Source organism: Pristis pectinata, chromosome 31 (assembly GCF_009764475.1).
Source record: "Pristis pectinata isolate sPriPec2 chromosome 31, sPriPec2.1.pri, whole genome shotgun sequence".
Taxonomy (NCBI): Eukaryota; Metazoa; Chordata; class Chondrichthyes; order Rhinopristiformes; family Pristidae; genus Pristis; species Pristis pectinata.
Window position 1 is genome coordinate 4,648,010 of NC_067435.1, and position 22,842 is coordinate 4,670,851.

The 22,842-nt window shown below is 46.3% G+C and overlaps 1 protein-coding gene across 1 annotated transcript in view; it reads right to left on the minus strand.

Moving 5' to 3' along the window:
* The window catches only part of LOC127584887 (transcription activator BRG1-like), an 81,506-nt gene that overhangs the window by 25,482 nt on the left and 33,182 nt on the right, over positions 1 to 22,842 (minus strand). Inside the window, 12 exon segments of the mRNA XM_052041857.1 lie at positions 1,893 to 2,056; positions 5,621 to 5,717; positions 5,719 to 5,739; positions 5,741 to 5,789; positions 8,468 to 8,517; positions 11,394 to 11,480; positions 12,615 to 12,722; positions 16,306 to 16,419; positions 17,101 to 17,343; positions 18,982 to 19,092; positions 19,201 to 19,267; positions 21,344 to 21,507. Coding sequence (XP_051897817.1) covers positions 1,893 to 2,056; positions 5,621 to 5,717; positions 5,719 to 5,739; positions 5,741 to 5,789; positions 8,468 to 8,517; positions 11,394 to 11,480; positions 12,615 to 12,722; positions 16,306 to 16,419; positions 17,101 to 17,343; positions 18,982 to 19,092; positions 19,201 to 19,267; positions 21,344 to 21,507 — 1,275 coding nt within the window.

Here is a 22,842-nt window from a genome sequence, read left to right on the forward strand (position 1 = left end):
GCTCCTGATCAAAGGTCATTGACTAGAACATCAAACGCTGCTCCTCTCCACAGAAGCCTACCAGGTTTTCAGTTTCTACTTAAGACAGATAACAGATGGGTTAATTCAAAGGGTACCATAGCATGGTGGTTAAATCACTGGCCAACATCCAGAGACCCATGCCACTGACTTGGACATGAGTTCGATTCCCATTATAGCTGCTGCAGGATTTAAATTCAAGTTTTTAAATAAATCTGGAACAAAAAACTGATGGGAAAATGCCAGATTGCCATTAAAAACCCATCTGGACTTACATCAGTAAGCCAGGGGAAGCAAATATGTTGTCCTTCCAGTCTATGTGATCCTAGATGCAATATAGAGTACAGGAAAGAGAGACTAGTGGCATAGTGTCAAGATAACAACCTCTCCCTCAATATCAGCAAAACAAAAGAGCTGGTCATTGACTTCAGGAAGGGTGGGGGGGGGGGGGGGGGGGGGGTGGGAAGTACATGCCCCTGTGGAGAGCTTCAAGTTCCTAGGTGTAAAATATTACCCACAACATTATCCAGCCATGTAGATGCCATGGCCAAGAAAGCACACCAATACCTCTGTTTTCTCAGAAGACTATAAGAAAATTCGGCATGTCCCTGATGACTCTCACCAATAGATGCACCATAGAAAATATCGTACCCAGATGCATCACAGCTTGGTATGGCAACTGCTCTGCCCGAGACCTCAAGAAATTGTGGAAAGATGTGAACACAGCCCAGTCCATCAAGCAAATCAGCCTCCCCCCCACTGACTCCGTCTACACTTCCCACTGCCTCGGGAAAGTAGACAACATAATCAAGGACCCCTCCCCCACCCCGGACATTCTCTCCTCCCCTCTCCCATCGGGCAGAAGATACAAAAGCTTGAGATACACGTACCACCAGGCTCAAGGACAGCTTCTATCCTGCTGTTATAAGACACTTGAATGGACCTCTTCTAAAGATGAACTCTTGATCTCCCAATCCCTTGCACTTTATTTGTCTACCTACACTGCACTTTCTCCATAACTGTAACACTACATTCTGTGTTGTTTTTTTTCCTTTGTTCTACCTCGATGTACTTATGCATGGAATGATCTGTCTGGACAGCATGCAAACAAAAGCTTTGCACTGTATCTCGGTACATGTGACAATAATAACCAATTACCAATTATCTATCTTAGCTGCACTGGACTGGTCAGCAATGCCACAACCCATGAACATACATTGCATTCAATTCTGGTCGCCCCATTATAGGAAGGACGTAGAAGCTATGGAGAAGGTGCAGAAAAGATTTGACAGGATGTTGTTTGGATTAGCGGGCAGGTGCTGTAAGGAGAGGTTGGACAAACTAGGGTTGTTTTCTCTGGAGCAGCAGAGGCTGAGGGGAGCCCTGATAGAAGTTTATAAAATTATGAAAGTCCTAGATAGAGTAGACAGTATCTTTTTCCCAGGGTTGAAATGTCTAGTACTGGAAGACATGCATTTAAGGTGAGAGGGGGTAAATTCAAATGAGAGGTACGGGGCAAGTTTTTTTACACAGAGAGTGGTGGGGGCCTGGAATGCGCTGCCAGGGGAGGTGGTGGAAGCAGATATGATAGGGGGGTTTAAGAGGTTCTTAGATGGGTACATGAATGTGCAGAGAATGGAGGAATATGGGCCACGTGCAGGCAGAAGGGACTAGGTGTGATTAGCTTAATTACTTCAGCACAAACATCGTGGGCAAAGGGCCTATTCCTCTGGTGTACTGCTCTCAACCTGAATGGGGAACAGGCTCATGGTGTTGAAGGGTCTCCTCTTGCTGTGGACCAGCCTCTCGGGTTCTGATGGCCAATTCTCCCCACAGCGGGAGGAGGACATGCGTTGGATTCCTGCAGAGCTCACCTGGTGTGGGTTCCAGTCGCTGTCGAAGATGACAACAGTGTCCGCGGCCTGGAGATTCAAACCCAGGCCTCCGGCCCGGGTGCTGAGCAGGAAGATGAAGTAATGGGAGTTGGGTTCGTTGAATGTCTTCAGGAGCATTCCACGGTCCTCGGATTTGGTGGTCCCTGGAAGAGGCGGAGAACAGTTTGTTAGACAGCACATGGGAGGAGTGAATCTTAGCCTTCCATCATCTTGGATAGGTCGCTACAGTGCAAACTCCTGGCTGAGCAATCTGCCTTTTGAACTTCAGGGGCCATGGGAAAACCCTGTGGTAACAAAGGGCTTCCACCTAAGCCAGTGATACTTATGTTGTCAGGTAACTTAGGTTACCAAAATACAAGCTGCTGGAGGAACCCAGCGGGTCAGGCAGCATCTGTGGAGGCAGAGGGATAGCTGACGTTTCACGTTGAGACCTTCCATCAGGACCATCAAGACCTTGATGAAGGATCTCGGCCCAAAACGTAGACCATTCTGACCATGTTTTTTGCTCCAGATTCCGGCATCTGCAGTCTCGCGTCTCCAGGTTAAGTTACCAACCGAGATTCAGGATACATAAGTTCAACTCCCACCTTGGCAGGTATGAGATTTTGAACCCTGTCTGAATATAAAAAGTTTGTGTGAGCTTAAAACTGACTGTTGTAAAAACCCCAACTGTTTACCCTTGCAGAAGGATTCCTGCCGTTTGCACCCAGCCTGGACCTACATATGCAGGGCTCTTAATTAACTTTGAATTTCAGGATGAAGCCACTCTCTCAGAAGGAGAAGGGATGGGCAGTTTAGCTGAGCCATGTTGACAAAGCTGAGATCTCGACGTGGTGATGTCCAGAACAAGGCAGAGGGCACCACCCAGTGGTAGGTTGGTTCTATGACAGGTGCAAAGGAGACATTGATACAGCACTGAAGACCATTCTACTCATTATGGCTGGGTTCTAAGGGGCCACCCACTGCCACCACCCATTTCAGCCCAAGGCTCCTTTGGCTGCCAAGGAGAACCACCCAACTCAAGTGGCCTGGACTTACAGGGGGTGTTGAATCTCTGGAATTCTCCGCAACCCTTGGGTTGTGGAGACCAGATCACTGGAGGCATCTAAAGAGGAGGTAGGTCAGGGAATTGAGAGCTATGGAGAACCGGGAAGGGAAGAGGTGGTGGGGCATATCAGCCATGATCACGATGAATGGCAGGGCAGGCTTGAGGGGCCGAATGGTCTACTCCTGCTCCTGTTTGAGTCCTTGCATGGCTGGGAGATTCCTCATGTAGGACGACCAACTCTATCGTAGTCCTGATGCTTGTTACATGACCTCGTTTTGCCAATTGTCCCAACAAGTCAGCAGCTTTCTCATCCAACCACCCCCCCCCCCCCCCCCCCCCCCATAAACCTCCAATATTTTTATCAATGAAAAGAAGACTCTGTTTTTAGGAATGTTTCTGCAACATTTGCCGTGGTGTTACTCATAAAACATCCAGGGAATAAACTGTGAGATTAGAGAAATCGTAGGGGGATCCTGGAGCTTTGGGGACTGATGATAGGCACAGGAACTGAACCCTGGACATCAGATGCAGAGTCCCCACACAATAAGCTGCAGAATTTTCAATGTGGATTTATTGCCATTTGAGGGTTAAATCTGTTTCCACCTTGGCCATGCTGTACGCCTTTATTGGTGTGGGTGGGTGGAAGAGGTGGGGTAGACGTTTAGGGAGGTATCTTTCACCTGTCCGCCTTCCCAATCCCTCGGTACTGGGGCTTCACACTTCAAAGTGGGGAGCAATTTTCTCCAGAAACCTGCCACTGCCACTCCCTTCCAGACTGGACACACATGTGCAAATGGAACGAAAATCCTTGTTGGGAACGCAAGACTGCGTTGCCACAGAGTGAGGGGTCTCTGTTGGTACAGTTTCCACCCCTAATGGGGCAATTATCCCCAGATCCCAGTGCCTCTGTAAAGCTGCTGACCCAGCTCAGCATCATCCTTGCATTATGCAATTAACCTCACCACCTCCACCCGCCCCCCCCCCAAGATTTGGGATGGGGTCAGAGTGAATGGAATCCCACCCCGCCCTGCTCCTGGAAGTGTAGCCAGGTGTTTCAGCTTCGAACTTTTTCTACAGACACAAGAGACTGCAGATGCCGGAATCTGGAGCAACAAACAATCTACTGGAAGAACTCAGCAGGTTTTGACCCGAAACATCGACAATTCCTTTCCTCCCACAGATGCTGCTTGACCTGCCGAGTTCCTCCAGCAGATTGCTTGCTGCTCTGAACTTCTAATTGAATTTTTGCACTAATGTCTTGTTTTGCAAGGTCTTTTTCTTCACTGCCTAATTTATGTATAATTTATATTCTGTGTGTTGTCTGTACCTAGGTTCCTGTGATGCTGCTACAAGCAACTTTTTCATTGTACCTGCTCCTCACCTGTGCCCATGACAGTAAACTTGACTCAACTTTACCACAGAGAAGCCTGGAGCTCCCTCTGCTGTCCACCTGAGAAAACAGCAGAGAGGGGGATAAATTCTGGCTCCAGCCCTTAACATTCACTTTAGACCAGTTAACCATCGCGGTCACAAAAATCAAGTCGAGTTTATTGTCATTTGCACAAGTCCATGTGTGCACAGATGCAATGGGAAAACCTACTTGCAGCAGCATCACAGGCACATAGCATTAGAGACACAACATTCACAAGAAAAACATAAATTAAGCATAAATTGTACAAAGTTATACAAGAATGAATACAATTATAACAAAGAAAACAAAGTTCTCTGTAGTGCAAAGTGGTCAATATGTTGTTATACTAGGGGAGCAATTATGGTTGTGCAGGTTGGTTCAAGAACAGAATGGTTGTAGGCAATGATCCTGGGAATGAAGGGCTTAACATACGAGGAGTGTTTGATGTCTCTGGGCCTGTACTCGACGGAGTTCAGAAGGATGAGGGGGGATCTCATCGAAACCTACCGAATACTGAAAGGCCTGGATAGTGTGGACGTGGAGAAGATGTTTCCATTAGCAGGAGAGTCTAAGATCCGAGGCACAGCCTCAGAATAAAGGGACGTCCCTTTAGAAACAGAGATGAGGAGGAATTTCTTTAGCCAGAGGGTGGTGAATCTGTGGAATTCACTGCCACAGAGGGCTGTGGAGACCAAGTCATTGGGTGTAGTTAAGGCAGAGATTGATGGGTTCTTGATTGGTAAGGGGGTTAAGGGTTACGGGGAGAAGGTGGGAGAATGGGGTTGAAAAAAGATTGAATGGCAGAGCAGTCTTAATGGGCCGAATGGCCTAATTTTACTCCAATATCTTATGGTCTTAGGGAGGTAGCTGTTCCTGAACCTGGTAGTGTGGGACTTCAGGCTTCTGTACCTCCTGCCCAATGGCAGCTGCAAGAAGATGGGATGTTTTTTCAGGGACTTCGCGACGGGGGGAGGAAATGAATGATAAAGGGGGCTGACTATGTCTGACATTCAGGCGGGTTAATTTCAAACAAACCAAGTCATCCATGGGACAACTTACCCCACTGGAGAGGAATTATTCAGGTGATTAATTGGCACTGTAACTGGCCCTATCAGTAGCGATCCTCTTGAATGAACTGTCACCATTGGAGGGTTGAGGAGTTGGTGTGAAATTACTTCTTCATGGTCGGAGGCAGAAGGGGAGTTTAGTTGGGATGGGAAGTGTTAAAGGGCCGCCCCAACCACTCACCATCCAACCGCAGGTACTTGAAGCTGCGGTATGCAAAGTAGTCTTCCATGATGGTCATCAGCGAGGTCATCTGACAGAAGAGCAGCACCCTGTGGTTTGGTTGCCCGGAGCTTGGGGAGAAATCCTGTCCAGCAGTTCGAACTTCCCTGAGGCTCGGTATAGATCAGCTCTGTCAGAGAACAACAAGATCCCCACTCAACACCATGCTGGCAGGCACAGCCACCACCACACACAGCGGCTTTCCAACCAAAACATTACTTCAATAACCATCATTATCTGCTCCTCCAGTAAACACAGAACATACTGGAAACACTCTGCAGGTTAGGCAGCATCTGTGGAAAGAGAAGTCTAAGATCCTTTGACAAACATTCTGATGAAGAGTCTTGGACCTGAAATTTTAACTCTGTTTCTCTCTCCACAGATGCTGTCTGACCTGCTGAGTGTTTCCAGCATTTTCTAGCTTTATTTTCAATTTCCAGCACCTACAAGTTTGTTTTGATAATTGTCTTATGACAGCGGGATAGAAGCTGTCCTTGAGCCTGGTGGTAGGTGCTTTCAGGCTTCTGTATCTTCTGCCCAATGGGAGGGGGGAGAAGAGAGAATGTCCGGAGTGGGTGGGGGTCTTATTATGTTGGCTGCTTTACCAAGACAGTGAGAAGTGTAGACAGAGTCCATGGAGGGGAGGCTGATGTCCGTGATGTGCTGAGCTGTGTCCACAACTCCCTGCAGTTTTAGGCAGAGCAGTTGCCATACCAAACTGTGGCATCTGGATAGGATGCTTTCTATGGTGCATATCTAAAAACTGGTGAGGGTCAAAGGAGACATTCTGAATTTCTTTAGCCTCCTGAGGAAGTAGAGGCACTGGTGTGCTCTTGACCTCACAATCTACCCTGTTATGGCCTTGCACCTTATTGTCTGCCTGCACTGCACTTTCTCTGTAACTGTAACATTTTATTCTGCATTCTGTTATTGTTTTCCCTTGTACTACCTCAATGCACTGATGTGATGAAATGATCTGTATGGATGGCATGCAAAACAAAGTTTATCACCTTAACTTGGTACACGTGACTATAATAACCAATTTACCAATTTACTAATTTTTTGTCTAGCAACAACTTGGAACATCCTCCATCCATCCAATCCTCCAGGGTATCTCTACTCTCCCAGTTCCCAGCTCTAAATCATCTCAGAATTTAATCAGTCCATCGCTGGCAGCTGTGACTTTAGCAGCTCTGGAATTCCTTCCACAACCCTTTCCAACTCTGCCCCCAGCCTCTTTTAAACTGCTCCTTAAAACCTGACCGAAACTTGATCACCTTTCCTGATGGTGCTTTCATATTTTTAACTTTCACATTTTCTGATGACATTCAGCCCAGTGAGTTCATGCTAGCCCACAAAGCAAGCCCACTTATTGCCCTGTAACCTATTCTCTCTCACTTGCCCATCAACACTTGGGGTAATTTACACTAACTGATTAACCTACATTAGAAGGTAATTTGCAATAGTTAATTAACCTACACTAGGGTAATTTACAGAGGCTAAGTAACCTACCGCCCAGGACAGCTTTGGGAAGAAACCAGAGCACCCGAGGGAAACCTGTGTAGTTGATGGGAGAGCGTGCAAATTCCACACACAGGACCCAAGGTCAGGATCGAACCTGTGCACTGGAGTTGCGAGTCAGCTGCAGCACTGAGCCGTCGTTTTATGTGCCTCAGTGACACGTTTCGTTCGGTAACACTTCTGTGATGACCTTGAGATGAGTGATGACATTAAGTGCACAACATAAGGGCAGGCTGTTGTTGAGTGCAGCCCTCTGTAGACATCCTGTGGTTCTCACTGTCATATCAAACCTACTTCTTTGGTAGTGCTAGTGTCTCTGGGTGTCTGCTTGGCTCAGAACCTTGGTCATTAATTCTGTGGCATGAGCCTTCACCGTCCAATAAGGTGGAGACACAAGAGAACGCAAATGCCGGAATCTGGAGCAACAAACAATCTGCTGGAAGAACTCAGCTGGTCGAGCAGCATCTGTGAGGAGGAAAGGAACTGTCGACGTTTCAGGTCGAGACCCTGCCTCAGAGGGTTTGATATAATTGCGAGCACCACAGGGTGTCTACAGTCAGAAGGTTACACCCAACAACAACCTGATCTTATGCACTTAATTTCATCAATCATCTCAAGGTACATCACAGGAGTGTTACCAATGTCCTAAAGCAGGGTCTCGACTTGAAATGTTGACTATTCCTTCACCCCCATAGATCCTGCTTGACCCACTGAGTTCCTCCAGCAGTTTGGTTTTTGCATCATCCAAGTAGATTTTGGACTTCCTTCACCTAAATCCTGCTGGCAGCCAGCATCACAATGTCCAGGCTCCCTAGCTCTAGGCCATTGCTTTCCATGACTATCAGAAAGTGAAACTTCTCTGTTGTTTGAAATACTGCTCAACCAGAGATCACCTGGCTCTCTGTAACAGAATCCCAGAACGGCTTGGCTTATGGGTAAGATTTTCTGCATCTCTCTAAAAGCCAGGGGAATTTCCGACTTCTGGTCAGAGTCATTCCGATAAATTCTTAGGGAAATAGATCAGCGGAGGATGAAGTTTTTATCTTCACAGGTTGGGGTGCTTGAATCCGTCTTTAACTAGGTCCTGCTGCCAGGTTACTAAACTCATGCACACTCAATTAGTGACTCAGTTGAAAACATTTTTCATGCTTCACACACACAATTGACATGCGAAATTTTAAGTCTGGTCTGGGGAGACTGGTTCCCACTTGACTGGTGAGTCACCTAATTCACTGATCATTCACCTCACTCAGGTCAGGTGGTCAAGTGTGTGGAGACGGGTCTGACTTACCCTTGTACATGCCTCCTGTAAATCCCAAGTGTTCCGAGAAAGATTCCTGATCAAAAAAAGACAAAGTGTCAAAAAATGAAATGGAAAGGACACAAGTAATCACTGGAATATCCTGAATTCCCGGAAAGATCCCAGTGGCCACTTAACCATGCAAGCAACATCACCTTTAGCCAATCACACACAGGGATTTCCATCACCTAGAGAAACTATGTCCTGAGGAAGGGTGCTGACCTGAAACATTGACTGCCTGCTTTTCTCCATGGATGCTGCCTGGCCTGCTGAGTTCCTCCAGCGTCATCGTGGTTTTCATCTGATTTCCATCAACTGATGTATGATTTTGATTTAAATAGCCAATCACATTAGAAGATTCCTCGACTCCAAATCAAGAGGATCATACATCACAGGGCATTCTGACAACTAAATCTAAGCTGACCCTTTTGTAAAGTGAGACACAAGAGACTGCTGGAAATCCGGAGCAACACACAAGATGCTGGAGGAACTCAGCGGGTCAGGCAGCATCTGTGGAGGGAAATGGACAGTCGACGTTTCAGATTGAGACCCTTCATCAGCCAGTCCAGATGAAAGGTCTCAACCCGAAACATCATCTTCCATTTCCTCCACAGATGCTGGCCTGACCCGCTGAGTTCCTCCAGCGTCTTGTGTGTTGCTCCTTTTGTAAAGTGAACTAGTTAGTCGCACAAACCCACTCTAACCTCATTCCCCTTCAAGTGTTTATCCAATTACCTTATAGAGGCAGTTTGGGAATCTGTTCCCACTGTGCTAGCAGGCACAGTGATTCGTGGGATTTATTTCTGGTGTGGGAATCCTTAGCATCCTCGTCTGGTTCCCTTTGAATTAGAACTGGCTGAGGAAAAACATTGGATTCCAACTAATGGCAAAGCACTGGTCAAAAGCTGTAAAGATGGGTCGTATTATTGCTACATAATATTCATAGTTTGACCTGCTCCTCCCCAATCATGAATGGGAAAGCGAGGTGGGGCTGTTCAGCTACCTCTTGCTCAAAGAGCAGAGTTGGAGAATGATTTTAATACAGAACACTCACATTCACAGGTTGGGTGTTTGAATCTGTCTTTAACTAGGTCCTGCTAACAGGTTACTAAACTCATGCACACTCAATTAGAGAATGGCTTGTTGGAAACCTCCGTAATCTAAGATCCCCGCAGGCACACTACTGCAATAGGTAAAGAGGTGCATGCCCTTAACAAAATAGACCAATTGCGCAAAATATCATCGCGTGGATCAGCACAGGAACAGGCCATTCGGTCCACCATTTCCATGCTAACCATCAAGTACCCATCTACACCATTCCTATTTACCAGCCCTTGGTCTATTGCTTTCAAACAGATTGTCTGTGGTCATTCTTGGCTTTAAACAAAACACAACACTGACAAAAATGAATACTGAGGAAACTGTCCTGCACTTCCCAGCTGAGAGAAGCCCCAATTTGGAATCAAACCCTCCACTAGCCCCTGCCCCCAAAGAGTTACTGCTACTGAACCACCAGAATCTCTGTGTGAGCAGCTTATTGACCTCAACTGCAGTCGTGCCAGTTACTGTATTACAACAACCTAGCGCACTTGTGCTGAGAGGGAGAAACCAGGGTAGTGTTGGGGGAAGGGGGTTGAATTCAGCCCGTTTCTAGTTACATCTCCTGCAGGTGTACATGGAGACTTTGGACAAGGCTGGCACTGTCCACGAAGCCTTCTGCAGTCCCCTAACCTGCTGATGTACAAATGAAGAAGAGACACTTGGTTTAGGTTTATTAATGTCTGCAGAACCACTCCCCCAGAAGACAAGAACAGGGAAAATTGGGACTCAATACAACCCTGACCTTGCCTCAACAGGTAGGGGGCAGATACACAATTATGGAATTAATGGCTCTGTGGCCAAGTTTGTGGATGATACAAAGATAGGTGGAGGGACAGGTAGTGTTGAGGAGGCAGGGAGTCTGCAGAAGGACTTGGACAGGTTGGGAGAATGGGCAAAGAAGATGTCTCTGGGCCTGTACTCACTAGAGTTTAGAAGGATGAAGGGGGATTTCATTGAAACCTACCGAATTCCTTAAGCTCAGGAATCACGGCTTCTCCCTTCTACCTGTGTACCTCCCCCACCTTCCCCCATCTCTGCTCTGTATCTCTCTGTGTGATGGTTCACCCGACTTCGGGAGAAACACACATTTAAACAGAACCTGTAAAGTGAGAGTAACCAGGTGGGGTGGAGGAGCTTTATAAGGCGTTGGTCAGGACTGCATTTGGAACATTGTAGGTAATTTTTTTGGGCTTCGGATCAAAGGAAAGATGTGCTGGCCCTGGAGTGGGGTCCAGAGGAGGTTCACAAGAATGATCCCGGGAATGAAAGGCTGAACATATGAGGAGCGTTTGATGACTCTGGGCCTGTACTTGATGTTCAGAAGGATGAGGGGGGATCTCATTGAAACCTACCAATACTGAAAGGCCTGGATATGGTGGACATAGACAGGACGTATCCATCAGCAGGAGAGTCGAGGATCCGAGGGCACAGCCTCAGAATAAAGGGACGTCCCTTTAGAACTGAGATGAGGAGGAATTTCTTCAGCCAGAGGGTGGTGAATCTGTGGAATTCGTTGCCACAGAGGGCGGTGGAGGCCAAGTCACTGGTGTATTTAAGGCAGGGATTGATAGGTTCTTGATTGGTTAAGGGGGGATAGGGAGAAGGCAAGAGAATAGGGTTGAGAAAAAAAATCAGCCATGATTGAAAGGCGGAGTAGGTTCGATGGGCCGAATGGCCCAATTCTGCTCCTATATCTTATGGTTTTATGGCTTAAGGAGAAGGTGCACTCCACTTTGGTGCACCCACACCCCCACCTCCCCCACACCCACCCACAATCATCCAGTGACACTGGACCTGGTCTGAGCTACCTACCTCGATGTGCTGGAACATGTAGGGGTGGTTGCAAATCTTCCTCAGCTGCATGATGGTGTTCATGAGAGTTTTCGTGCCACCTTTGCCCTGCAGAGAAGTTGGCAGAGAGTTAAACGGCGGAACCTGACCTCGGCAGAAACGGCTTGTGACGCAGAGCTAAGTCAAAGGAAAGGTGTTCCTCTTGGAGGTCGTGTCATCTGCCCAATTAAAGGCCAGAACTTTTGTCTCCCCAAAGTTAAAGTTTGCAAACAAGAGCATTGAACCTTCACCTTGACTCCACTCTATGTGGGACAGCCTCGTACAATTTCGTAAACAGACCAACATGCCATTCAGCCCATCTAGTTTACCCTCAGCAAGAGCAGTCTCCTAATCCCATGGCCAATCTTCTTGCATTTTCTTATTCCCTTTACCCTCAGCCGCTTAGCTCAGTTACCCATGTTCATTTACCTACATTGGTTCCCATTTGCCTCCTGCTCCAATTTTAAAATCTCATTTTTCTTTTCAGATCCCCCCCACAGCCTCTTCCCACCCCACCTTTCCAACCTCCTGCAGTCTTGCAAACCTCTGAGAATGCTGTAATTCTAGCCTCTTGTGCAGCCATGATTATCTTCACATTACCAACTGGCGGCTGTGTCTTCTGCTGCCCAGACCCCAAGCTCCTGAATCCCCTCCCTAAATCTCTCTGGCACTCTCCTACCTTCTTCTCCTTTAAGTCATCATAAAGCCCACTCACTTTAATCGAGCATTCATTCAACTGCCCTGTCTCTTACTAATGCTGTCAAATTATACTTGCCAACATTCCACGTGGAGTTTGTTCCCATGTTGTTACTGTTGGTCAATGATGTTGGCTTTGTTGTCATGTCATTCATTTCACAGTTCAGTGTTTAAAAGAGCTACTCTCCCCTCTCTCCCCGAAATCTCTAATTCTTATATCCCATTCTAGACTGCTTCAACCCTGCTTCCTTGCACCCTGCCCTAGTGTAACAGAATTTCACATCTCTCTATCGTTACGGGCCAAGATTGCAAAGCCACGAAGAGCTGGTGCAAACCTACACCAGATGGAAGTGACTCAACGAGAATTAGCTAGACATTTACCAAACAGATGGGCAGGCCCACACTGGGAGGTAAACTAAATGTACCACACTGAAGAGTAATCACAACTAACAACCACTGCCCCCATGAAGGAGACAGTATCAGCAGACAACAGGATGGTTCCCAAACCTTCTTGTCCTTCTCCGAGCCATCGGTCAGCAGCACTCCCTTGGCCTGCATGTGACGGTACAGCACCCTCTGCAGAGCTGACATGTCGCATTTAATGACGTACTCCACCTGTGGGGGAACAAAGCAGCACTTCAACCGGGGTAGCAGCACGATGCACGGAAGGCCCTCTTCTCAGATCCAGCTCCTCATACTCACCCCACCTCCCACCCCTCCAATGGTAATTGTCATGCAGGCTCTGAAAGTGAGTGCACCCACACAGCACAAGTGTATGCACACACAGTGCAGGTGCAACGCTCCGTATACAGGTCCTTATACGATGAGATGGACTCTGATCTCACAACCTACCTTGTTGTGACCTTGCACCTTATTGCACTGCACTTTCTCTGTAGCTGTGACACTTTACTCTGTATTGTTATTGTTTTTACCTGTACTACCTCAATGCACTCTGTACTAACTCAATGTAACTGCACTGAGTAATGAATTGACCTGTACGATCGATATGTAAGACAAGTTTTTCACTGTACCTCGGTACAAGTGACAATAAGAAACCAACACCAATAATGTGGGTATAAAGACATGTAAAGCTAGTACATAAAGTCATATGGCACAGAAACAGGCAGTTGGCCAATCTGGGACATGTCCTCTTTTCGTTACTACCATCAGGGAGGTGGTACAGGATCCTCAACGATTCAGGAACAGCTTCTTCCCCTCCGCCATCAGATTTCTGACAGTCCATGAACCCATGAATACTACCTCGTTATTCCTTTAATTTTGCACTATTTATTTTTGTAATTTATAGTAATTTTATGTCTTTGCACTGTACTGCCGCCACAAAACAATAAATTTCACGTCATCTAAGTCAGTGACAATAAATCTGATTCTGATCATGTCCATCAAACATGTCCACCTGTACTAATCCCACTGCTTTAGGGTTGGGGTGCAAGCATTCAGGTGAGACACTAACTCGTGGGCTCATCTACTCTCTCAGATAAGTGGAAAATGATCCAGTGACATTGCTTTGAAGAGCAGGGGATCCTTCCTGGCCTCCTGGCCAATATTTCTCTCACAACTAACACCAGGGAAAGCGATTATCTGACCTTGCTGCCGGTACGATTCAGATTCAGATTAATTATTGTCATGTACACCAGGGTGCAATGAAATTCCTTGCTTGTGTGAAGCTCACAGAGTAAACAGTGTACGTGGTAATGATAAATTCAACAATAAATACAGCGACGTGCAAAACAACAGAATGGTGCAGGAGTATAGTAGTGCAACCTGAAGTAGTGCAAAGAGAAATGCTGAAGTGACAATAACAGGATTACTGAGAGAGATGGAATTAAAAGTCCGATAACATGGCAGCACCACCGGGAAGGGGGTGTGAACGAGGTGGTTGGTTCAGGAGTCTGACAGCAGTGGGGAAGAAGCTGTTCTTGAGCCTGGTTGTCTGGGCTTTCAAGCTCTGGTACCTGTATCCTCATTCATTGCTGGGATATCAACACACCCCACACGTTATGGGTAGTAACACACACAATGCCAGTACACCCTGTGAGTGCCAGAGTCAACCCAAGAGTGGGTCAGTGTCCTGACTCATCGGAGACCAACCCACAATAAGATGTTGGGGTCAGGTGAGATCAGATGTTGGTCTTCCGGCATGTTACGAATACAACAGCTCAGGAGGTGACCCAGAGAAAAAAAGGCAAACCGTTGTTGCCTGCCTCTACAATCAGCCCATTCTGAGATCACTCTGCTCCCTCAGCTGCAATGTGGGACCTCATTCCCTGGAAGGGGGAGAGCTAACAAGCCATGATACTACTGCTGCTGCCTCACAGTTCTAGCAACCTGATCTCAAGTGCTGCCGGTGTGGAGTTTGCACGTTCTCCCTGTGACCATTTGGCTTCCACTGGGTGCTCCAGTTTCCACCCACATCCCAAAGACATGCTGGTAGGTTAAATGGCTACTGGAATTGCCTGCAGAATAGGTAAGTGGCAATAGACTCAAAGGGGAGTTAGTGAGCATGTGGAAGTTGTAGGGCAACAGGGAAATAAAGAGGGGTAATCAGAATGATGGGATTGCTCTGTTGGGTGCTGGCGTGGAATCGATGGGCTGAACGGTCTCCTTCTATGTCATAAGAAGTAAATAAGGCCCTCATGGAATTAATGACATTGGCAGCAGTGATGTGACAATTGATTCAAAGTTTGATCGCACTTTATAACTTGGTTGGACAGCTGTTGATAATACAGTGAGAATCCAGCTACAGTTCTGTGTATTTACAAGTAACTTTGGGCAGTTATTCAGCTCTAGATGGTGTTTGCAACTGTTGAAGACTCTGATAGGGATTTAAAAAAAATGTAATAGGTGTAACCAAGTAAGTCCAAAAGGCAAGAAGAGTTATACACTGACTGTAAAAGGTATGTCACATTGTGAAAATGGCTGTAGATGGATTGTATGAGGCTGATGGTGGCACACGACATTGAAGGTATTGCAGTGTGGTGGAGATTCACCACAATGAGTTGGTGTGAATAAACCCTTCAACATCTGTCTATCCTCCACTGGAACGGAAGGTGGTTAAGAGGAACTGTGAGGTGAACTCTATCACATCCACGTGAGGTTGCAGTGGCTCCCATAGAAAATGTTACATAGAGGTAAGGGGCGGAGAGGATTAATTAGGGAATATCACTGTTGGGTGGTGGTTACACGTTCTACAATGTACTATTCTAGATCTATCAATGGAATAAGTTGGTGTCCCAGGTAATCTGTTTGGAGTGTATTGGGTATTAGTTGTGTGGTAATCTTCCTCAGGTCAGACCGGCCATACTATCAATGTTGTGACTCCACTGACTGTGCCTGTGGTGGTGGTACATGCTTAAGTTACTGGGCCAGTATTCCAGGGACCAAAACTAACAATTCAGAGATCTGAGTTTAAATCCTACCATGACTGCTGGGGAATTTCAATTCAGTCAACGATCTAGAAATTTAGAAGAAAACCAGTGACGACTGCTGTCGAAACCCATCTTTAGGACAGAAAATCAGTCATCCTTCCTCAGCCAGGCCTATACGTGACTCCAGACCAAGCATTGTGGTGACTTTTTTTCTACTCTCTCTTCACTGTCTTGAATAATTTATGTATAATTTAAGTATAATATATTCCATATGTTATCTGTACCTATGTGTCTGTGGCACTTGTAGGCTCTTGAACCAACCTGCACAACCTTAATCATTACCTCAGTACAGAAACATTATGACCACTTTGCACTACAATGGACTTTTTTTTGTTCTAATTGTGTTTTCTTGTAAAAACTGTGTACAATTTGTTTAATTTATGTTTTTCTTGTGAATGTTGTGTATCTGATGCTATGTGCCTGTGATGCTGCTGCAAGTAAGTTTTTCATTTTACCTGTACCTCACCGTACTTGTGCACATGACAGTAAACTTGACTTGACTCTTAAACGCCCTCTGAAATGGACCAACAAGCAGTCAGTTCAAGGGCAATAAAGGATGGGCAATAAATGTGGGCGTTGTCAATGATGCCCACATCTTGAAAGGTGAATAAGTAAACGAAACATTGACAGTCATTTGAAACCCCAAGAAAACTGAGTTCATTTGCCCCTCCCTTCCCCCAAGACCCAATGTATATTCCCATCGGTCTTTAAACCACTTGTCCTTCACTTCACACTGCGGAAGAGCTCGTTACCTTCTCAGGAAGCTGTGCTTCCACTTCCTTTTTCAATCGCCTCAGCAGAAAGGGGCGCAGAACCTTGTGTAAGCGTCGGATGATCAGAATGGTTTCCTCCTCATTTAAATCCACCTGTGTGACACCAACAGATGTTAGACACAATGGATGTTGGACACAACAGATGTTAAACACGATGGAGGCAGCTCAACCAGCATTTGAAAAGGGATGCACATCTCTTTTTTTTTGTGCCAGATTCCAGCATCTGCAGTCTCTTTGGTCTTCTAAGGATTTGAAAGAGTTGGTTGACTACTCTTGCCCCACAACAAAGCAACTCATTCTCTCTCCAGTGTCTAACTCCCTTCTCAAAGCACCAATTGCTTCTGTTTCCACCACCCCTACATGCAGTGAGTTCCAGATAATCAATACTATCTGAATAGAAAAGTCTTCCTCACATTTTCCCTTGTATCTATTGTCCAGAATTGGCCCTTGAACCATCCACTCATGGGAGCAGTTTCCTCTTTTCCCCCCCTCTCCAAACCAGCCACGAACTTGTCCACCTCTGTCAAACCTCCTCTCAACCTTCTTTGCTCCAAGGAGAACAACCCCAGCTTCTTCATCCTAATTCTGGAGCTGAGATCCTTCTTCCCTGGAATTGTGTCAGTAAATCTCTTCTGGCCCTCGCCTCCTTCTTAAAGTGAGATGAACAGAAACGGATGCAAGTTTGACCAGATCCAGATCTGTGATCGCCTTGGGTGTGATGCTAACCCTGGCCTCATACCGCCTCCAACCACCCCAACCCCCTCACTGACATACCTTCTCCCCCGTCATGGCGAAGGGGGCATTGAACCACTGTTCAAACGTGTTGCAGCTTTTGAAAATGGTGGGCAGCAGGAAGTTGAGGAGCGCCCACAGCTCGGGGAGCTTGTTCTGCAGCGGGGTGCCAGTCAGTAGGAGGCGACGTGGAGCCACATAATGTGTGTTCAGCACCTGTGTCAGCTTACAGTGATGGTTCTTCATCCGGTGACCCTCGTCCACGATCATGTACTTCCAACGGATCTGAGGGAGGAGAAGAACCTTCCTGAAACACAGTAAAACTCCGATAATCCAGTGGTTTAGGTCTTAATTGGTGCTGGGAAGGCAAATATTCTAAACGGTTGGATGTTACTCCTTTTACTTGCCCAATACACTTCCAATTCATTATTTTTCTACTTGTTGCGCAATAGTATAATAAATTTTCTGGTGAACTTGGTGAGTTTAAAGGGAGCGTGGGAAATGGGGCCTCAGGGAGTTTAAAGGGAGCGTGGGAAACGGGGCCTCAGGGAATTTAAAAGGAGCTCAGGAAACAAGGCCCTGGTGAACCAGATGAGGAAACTCTGGAATTTCAGAATAACTCCATCGCAGGTTATTGTAGTTTTACTGTAGTCAGCAAAACGGCTTTGGTGAAATGGGGGGGATGACCAAGGAGAAAGCAGAGCAAACGACTCTAAAGAGGAACAGATCTTCAATGTACTGGCATAATTTCAATGTTTACAAGCTTGAAAATGTAGTAAGCAGCAAGGAGGATGTGAACAGGGCTCTCAAGGACAGAGACAGGCTGGTGAAATGAGCTGTCAGATTTGGCACACGATGTCTGTACTGAACACGATGCTAAATTAAACTAAATCTCTTCTGCCTGCACATGATCCAAGTCCTTCTATTCCCCGCATATTCATGTGTCCATCTAAAAGCCTCTTAAACACCACTATTGTATCTGCTTCCACCAACGTCCCTGGCAGCACGTTCCAGGCACCCACCACCCTCTGTGTGCAAAAAAACTTGCGCCACACATCTCATTCAAACTTTTCCTCCCTCACCTTAAATGCACGTCCTCTAGTATCTGACATTTCTACTTGGAAAAAAGAGTCTGACTGTTTATCTCTGCCTCTCATAATTTCATAAACCTCTATCAGGTCTCCCCTCAGCCTCTGGTGCTCCAGAGAAAACAGCCTAAGTTTTCCAACTTCTCCTGATAGCTCATACCCTCCAATCCAGACAGAATTCCAGTGAACCTTTTCTCTACCCTTTCCGAAGCCTCCACATCCTTCCTGCAATGGGATGACCAGAATTGTACACAATACTCCAAGTGCGGCCTCACCGAGGTTTTATACAGCTGTAACATGACTTCCTTGCTCTTATACTCAATGCTCCAACCAATGAAGGCAAGCATGCCATATACCTTCTTTACCACCCTATTTACTTGTGTGGCCACTTTCAGGGAGCTATGGACTTGGACTTCAAGATCCCTTGGTACATCATTGCTGTTAAGGATCCTGCCATTAATTGTATACTTTCCCTTTACATTTGATCCCCCAAGTGCAACACCATAATTGCCTGGATTTTTCGCTCCATCTGCCATTTCTCCGCCCATATCTGTAACTGATCTATATTCTACTATTCTATTGGTAATGGGTGGGGAGGGGCAGTGGGGTTGGGGAGTGGGTGGGGAGGGGGCAGTGGGTTGGGGAGTGGGTGGGGGAGGGGCAGTGGGTTGGGGACTGGGTGGGGAGGGGCAGTGTGACTCTGGAGGACACAGCTCACACACTAACAGGCAAATTGGCGGGAGGACGGGTGTGGAGATGCTCACTGAGTCCAGATCTCTGGCAGGAGGTGGAGGTGAATAAGTGAAGTCTTCAAGAAAAGAGAGGAAACTTTTACCTTGGCCAGAACGTGCTTGTCCTTGATTATGTACTCATAGGTGGTGAGTAAGACGTTGAACTTCCCACTTCTGAGCAGGGGAACAAAGGCCCTTCGAGCAGCGGGTGAACCCTGGGCGGAGGAAGAACAGGGAAAAACATCATCTCCTCTGCCCCCAATAATAACCAGCCTAGCTCAGAACACCCGCACACCGAGAGTCAGAGCTGAAGGTGGGATTACCTTGTAAGAGATCCGTGACACAGATGGTGCCCACTTATCGAACTCATAGGCCCAGTTTGAGAGCGTTCTGTAAACATAACCAGGGTCATGATTGGAGGTTTGCATCACTGTACAGAAAACATCGCCTCCTAATTGTGCAGCGTAATGGTTGTTATTACAGGGCAGGAACACATCCAGGGGTAAGGTTGGACCGTGCTGATAAATGCTGAAAGGTTTATATTAGGTCTAGCCAAGGCCAGAGATTAAATTGCAATCACTTCCTTCATTTCTGACTCATAAACCATGAGTTTGTTCCACATTTACTATGTAAAGAAATGAAATATTTTTCTCTGCAGCTCCCTGGGGTCCTGCTGTGCTCCTTCCCTTCTGCCTCAGAGTTCGTTCACATCTGCTCCATTAATGTGGTGCTTTTCACTCTCTCGGTTCATTCTAGCATGCTGTGCAGACAATGAGGTACTCTTCCAGCAGTAGTCCCCACGTAATGCAGGAAACACAACAGCCAAATTGTCTGCACAGCAAGACTGAACAAACACCAATGGGACAAAAGATAACTGTGACAGAGGTAGAGGGGTAGATGTTGACTGAGCCGCTGGGAAGAGTTGCCCTCTTCTTCTGACAGTACAATGTGATCTTTCTTAGTCCCTTGGCAGGGCACTCGATTTAAACACCTAAACCATACACTGTACGTACACAGTACAGGCACTGGGATCGTCGGCTAGGATTATGCGCTCAAGTTTCCAGACCTGAACCCACAACCTCTGACTCAGAGGTGAGGGAGCTTTGGAGTGGCCCATTTATAGCATTCCATCCCCAGTCTAAGCCTAACCTCCACTCTGTGCTTCTGCACAGCACTTATAACACAGCACCAACTCCTGTCTTTATATTGCCTACAGGTAAACCTACCCTACCCTGGCTGGTGATATGATGAAAGAAGGAAGGTTTCGACAGGGTGAAAGCAAAGGGTCTTTTTCCCAGGGAGGGGGTGCTAAAAACAAGAGGGCATAGATTTAAGATCAGAGGTGAGAGATTTAAAAGGGACATCAGGGGCAGCTTCTTCACACAAAGGGAGGTGCATATTTAGAATGAGCTGCCAGAAATAGTGGTTGAGGCGGGCGCATCAGCAACATTTAAAAGCCATCTATAAGTACATGGATAGGAGAGGTTTAGAGGGCAATGGGCCAAACTCGGGCAGATGGGACTAGCTCGCTGGCCAGCATGGTCAGCACAGACGAGTTGGGCCAAAGGGTCTGTTTCTGTGCTGTAAGACTATAACCCTATGATAACAGCAGGTGAACTTTATAAAGAGACCATTGTTTACAGCACTTACAAGGTGTACTGGAATAGTTGAACAAGGTGATAAACAGTCTCAAAGTTGGGCAGTCAGTTGCAATTTCCTGAAATTGACTGGATTAATAGGTTAACAGCAATGAATCAAAATGCACAGTATTTCATTCATACATCACCAGAAATATCTCAATGAGTTTCACAGACAACCATTCACTAAGAAGTAACTGTGGTTGTGTAGCAAGTGCAAGGGTCTTTACGTGCGCAGCAAGATCCCACTAACAGAAAATGCGACAAATGACCAGCTGTTGGAGCAAAGGTTGGGGGAGGAATGGAGACACAAGAGACTGAAGATGCTGGAATCTGGAGCAACACGCAAGTTCCTTCAGCATCTCTTGTGTTGAGGGAGGAATGTTGACAAAGGAAGGACTTTGGTTTAATACTTAAGCCAAGAACATCAGAGGAATTGGATTCTGTGGTCTTAGTTAAACATGTTCTAATATGTCAAATGGTTAACTTGTACCCACACACTCTCCAATTCTGGTACAGTGTTTAATACTCTTTATATGTGCTGGCTGTAGAGATAATATAACCTAACATGCTCATCAAGGAAATGAAGTGGTTTGGTGAAATCCCACAAAATTGTACTCTGTATCGGACAGCCCACTAATGAAGTGGTCCGGCTTTAATCTGTGGAAAACCCAAGAATCCTTTGGATAAACCACATCAGAAGGATGTGAAACATTTCTTTAAAAGGGAGCTGGATGGAAGCTGGGGGTTGTTGGGATTCTCCAGAATTCTGGTCAGCGTTCCTCCCTCAATCTCCAGGACACAGAGAGGGGAGCAGAGGTCTTCTTACGAGAGAGGTACTATGATGAGGAATGGTCCGTTGATGCGCTTGTGCTCCATGAGGTATGTGATGAGGGCGATGGTCTGGATGGTCTTTCCCAGACCCATTTCATCAGCGAGGATCCCATTCAGGTTGTTGTTGTATAGTGAGACGAGCCACTCCAGACCTTTGACCTGCGTAGCATTTAAGGAATTACATAGAATGCCAACGGTTTAGTATTGTCACATGTACCAAGGTACAGTGAGAAACTGCACCATCCATTCAGATCATTTCACAACATAAGTACATCAAGGCAGTACAGGGGAAAACAATAGCAGAATGCAGAATATAGTGTACAACATAGTAACAGGCCATTCAGCCCGACTGGTCTGTAATGGTGCTTAACCCTACCTCAGCAATGGAACACTACGGACCACCACGGACTTGTCTCTGATTGTCTTTTTTTTACACTAAGGTCTTGTTTTTGCACAGTATTTCTTTTTCTCTCTCTTCATTGTCTTGTATAATTTATGTATAATTTATATTGTGTGTTGTCTGTACCTACCTCCCTGTGATGCTGCTGCAAGCAAGTTTTTCATTGTACCTGTACCTCACCGTACTTGTGCACATGACAGTAAACCGGACTTGACTTGACTTAACCTTCCCACCATACCTCACCAGAACATACCAGCAATTCCTCTGTTATTCATTTGTTGGAAGGTGGACATCACTGGCAAGGCCAGCATTTATCGTCCGTTCCTAATCCCCTTTAAGACGTGTGTATTGAGCTGCCTTCATGAACCTCTGCTCTCCTGGTAGTGATGGGGAGCCAGTCGTAGGATTTAGACCCAGTCAGGATGGCGAGCGGCTTGGTGGGGAACCTAGAGGTTGTGGTGTTCCCATTCAGCTGCGGCCCTTGTCCTTCACTTTATTTCTTTCCCCCTTGTCTATTTATCCAGCATCATCTTGATAACTCCCATGCTTTTGCCCGAACTACTCCTTGTGGTATTGTTTTCCTTATTCCAATCATCTTCTGGACAAGACAGATTATCCAGACATCCGTGAGCTCACTGGTGAACGTCATACATTTATTAGCCCAGTTTTAGTCTCTACAACTAGGAGACATTTTCTCTGTCATTTAAAGGCCTCTAATTTAGAACAGAACCCCACCTACTCGCTCCCTCCTGCTTGTAACCTTTCATCCTCACAGAGTACAAGGCAGAGTATTGTGTGCAGTTCTGGTCACCTAACTATAGGAAGGATATCAGTAAGATTGAAAGAGTGCAGAGAAGATTTACTAGAATGTTGCTGGGTCTTCAGGAGTTGAGTTACAGGGAAAGATTGAACAGGTTAGGACTTTATTCCTTGGAGTGTAGAAGAATGAGAGGAGATTTGATAGAGGTTTACAAAATTATGAGGGGTATAGACAGAGTAAATGCGAGTAGGCTCTTTCCACCTAGATTAGGAGAGATAAGTACGAGAGGACATGGCTTTAGGGTGAAAGGGGAAAGGTTAAGGGGGAACTTCTT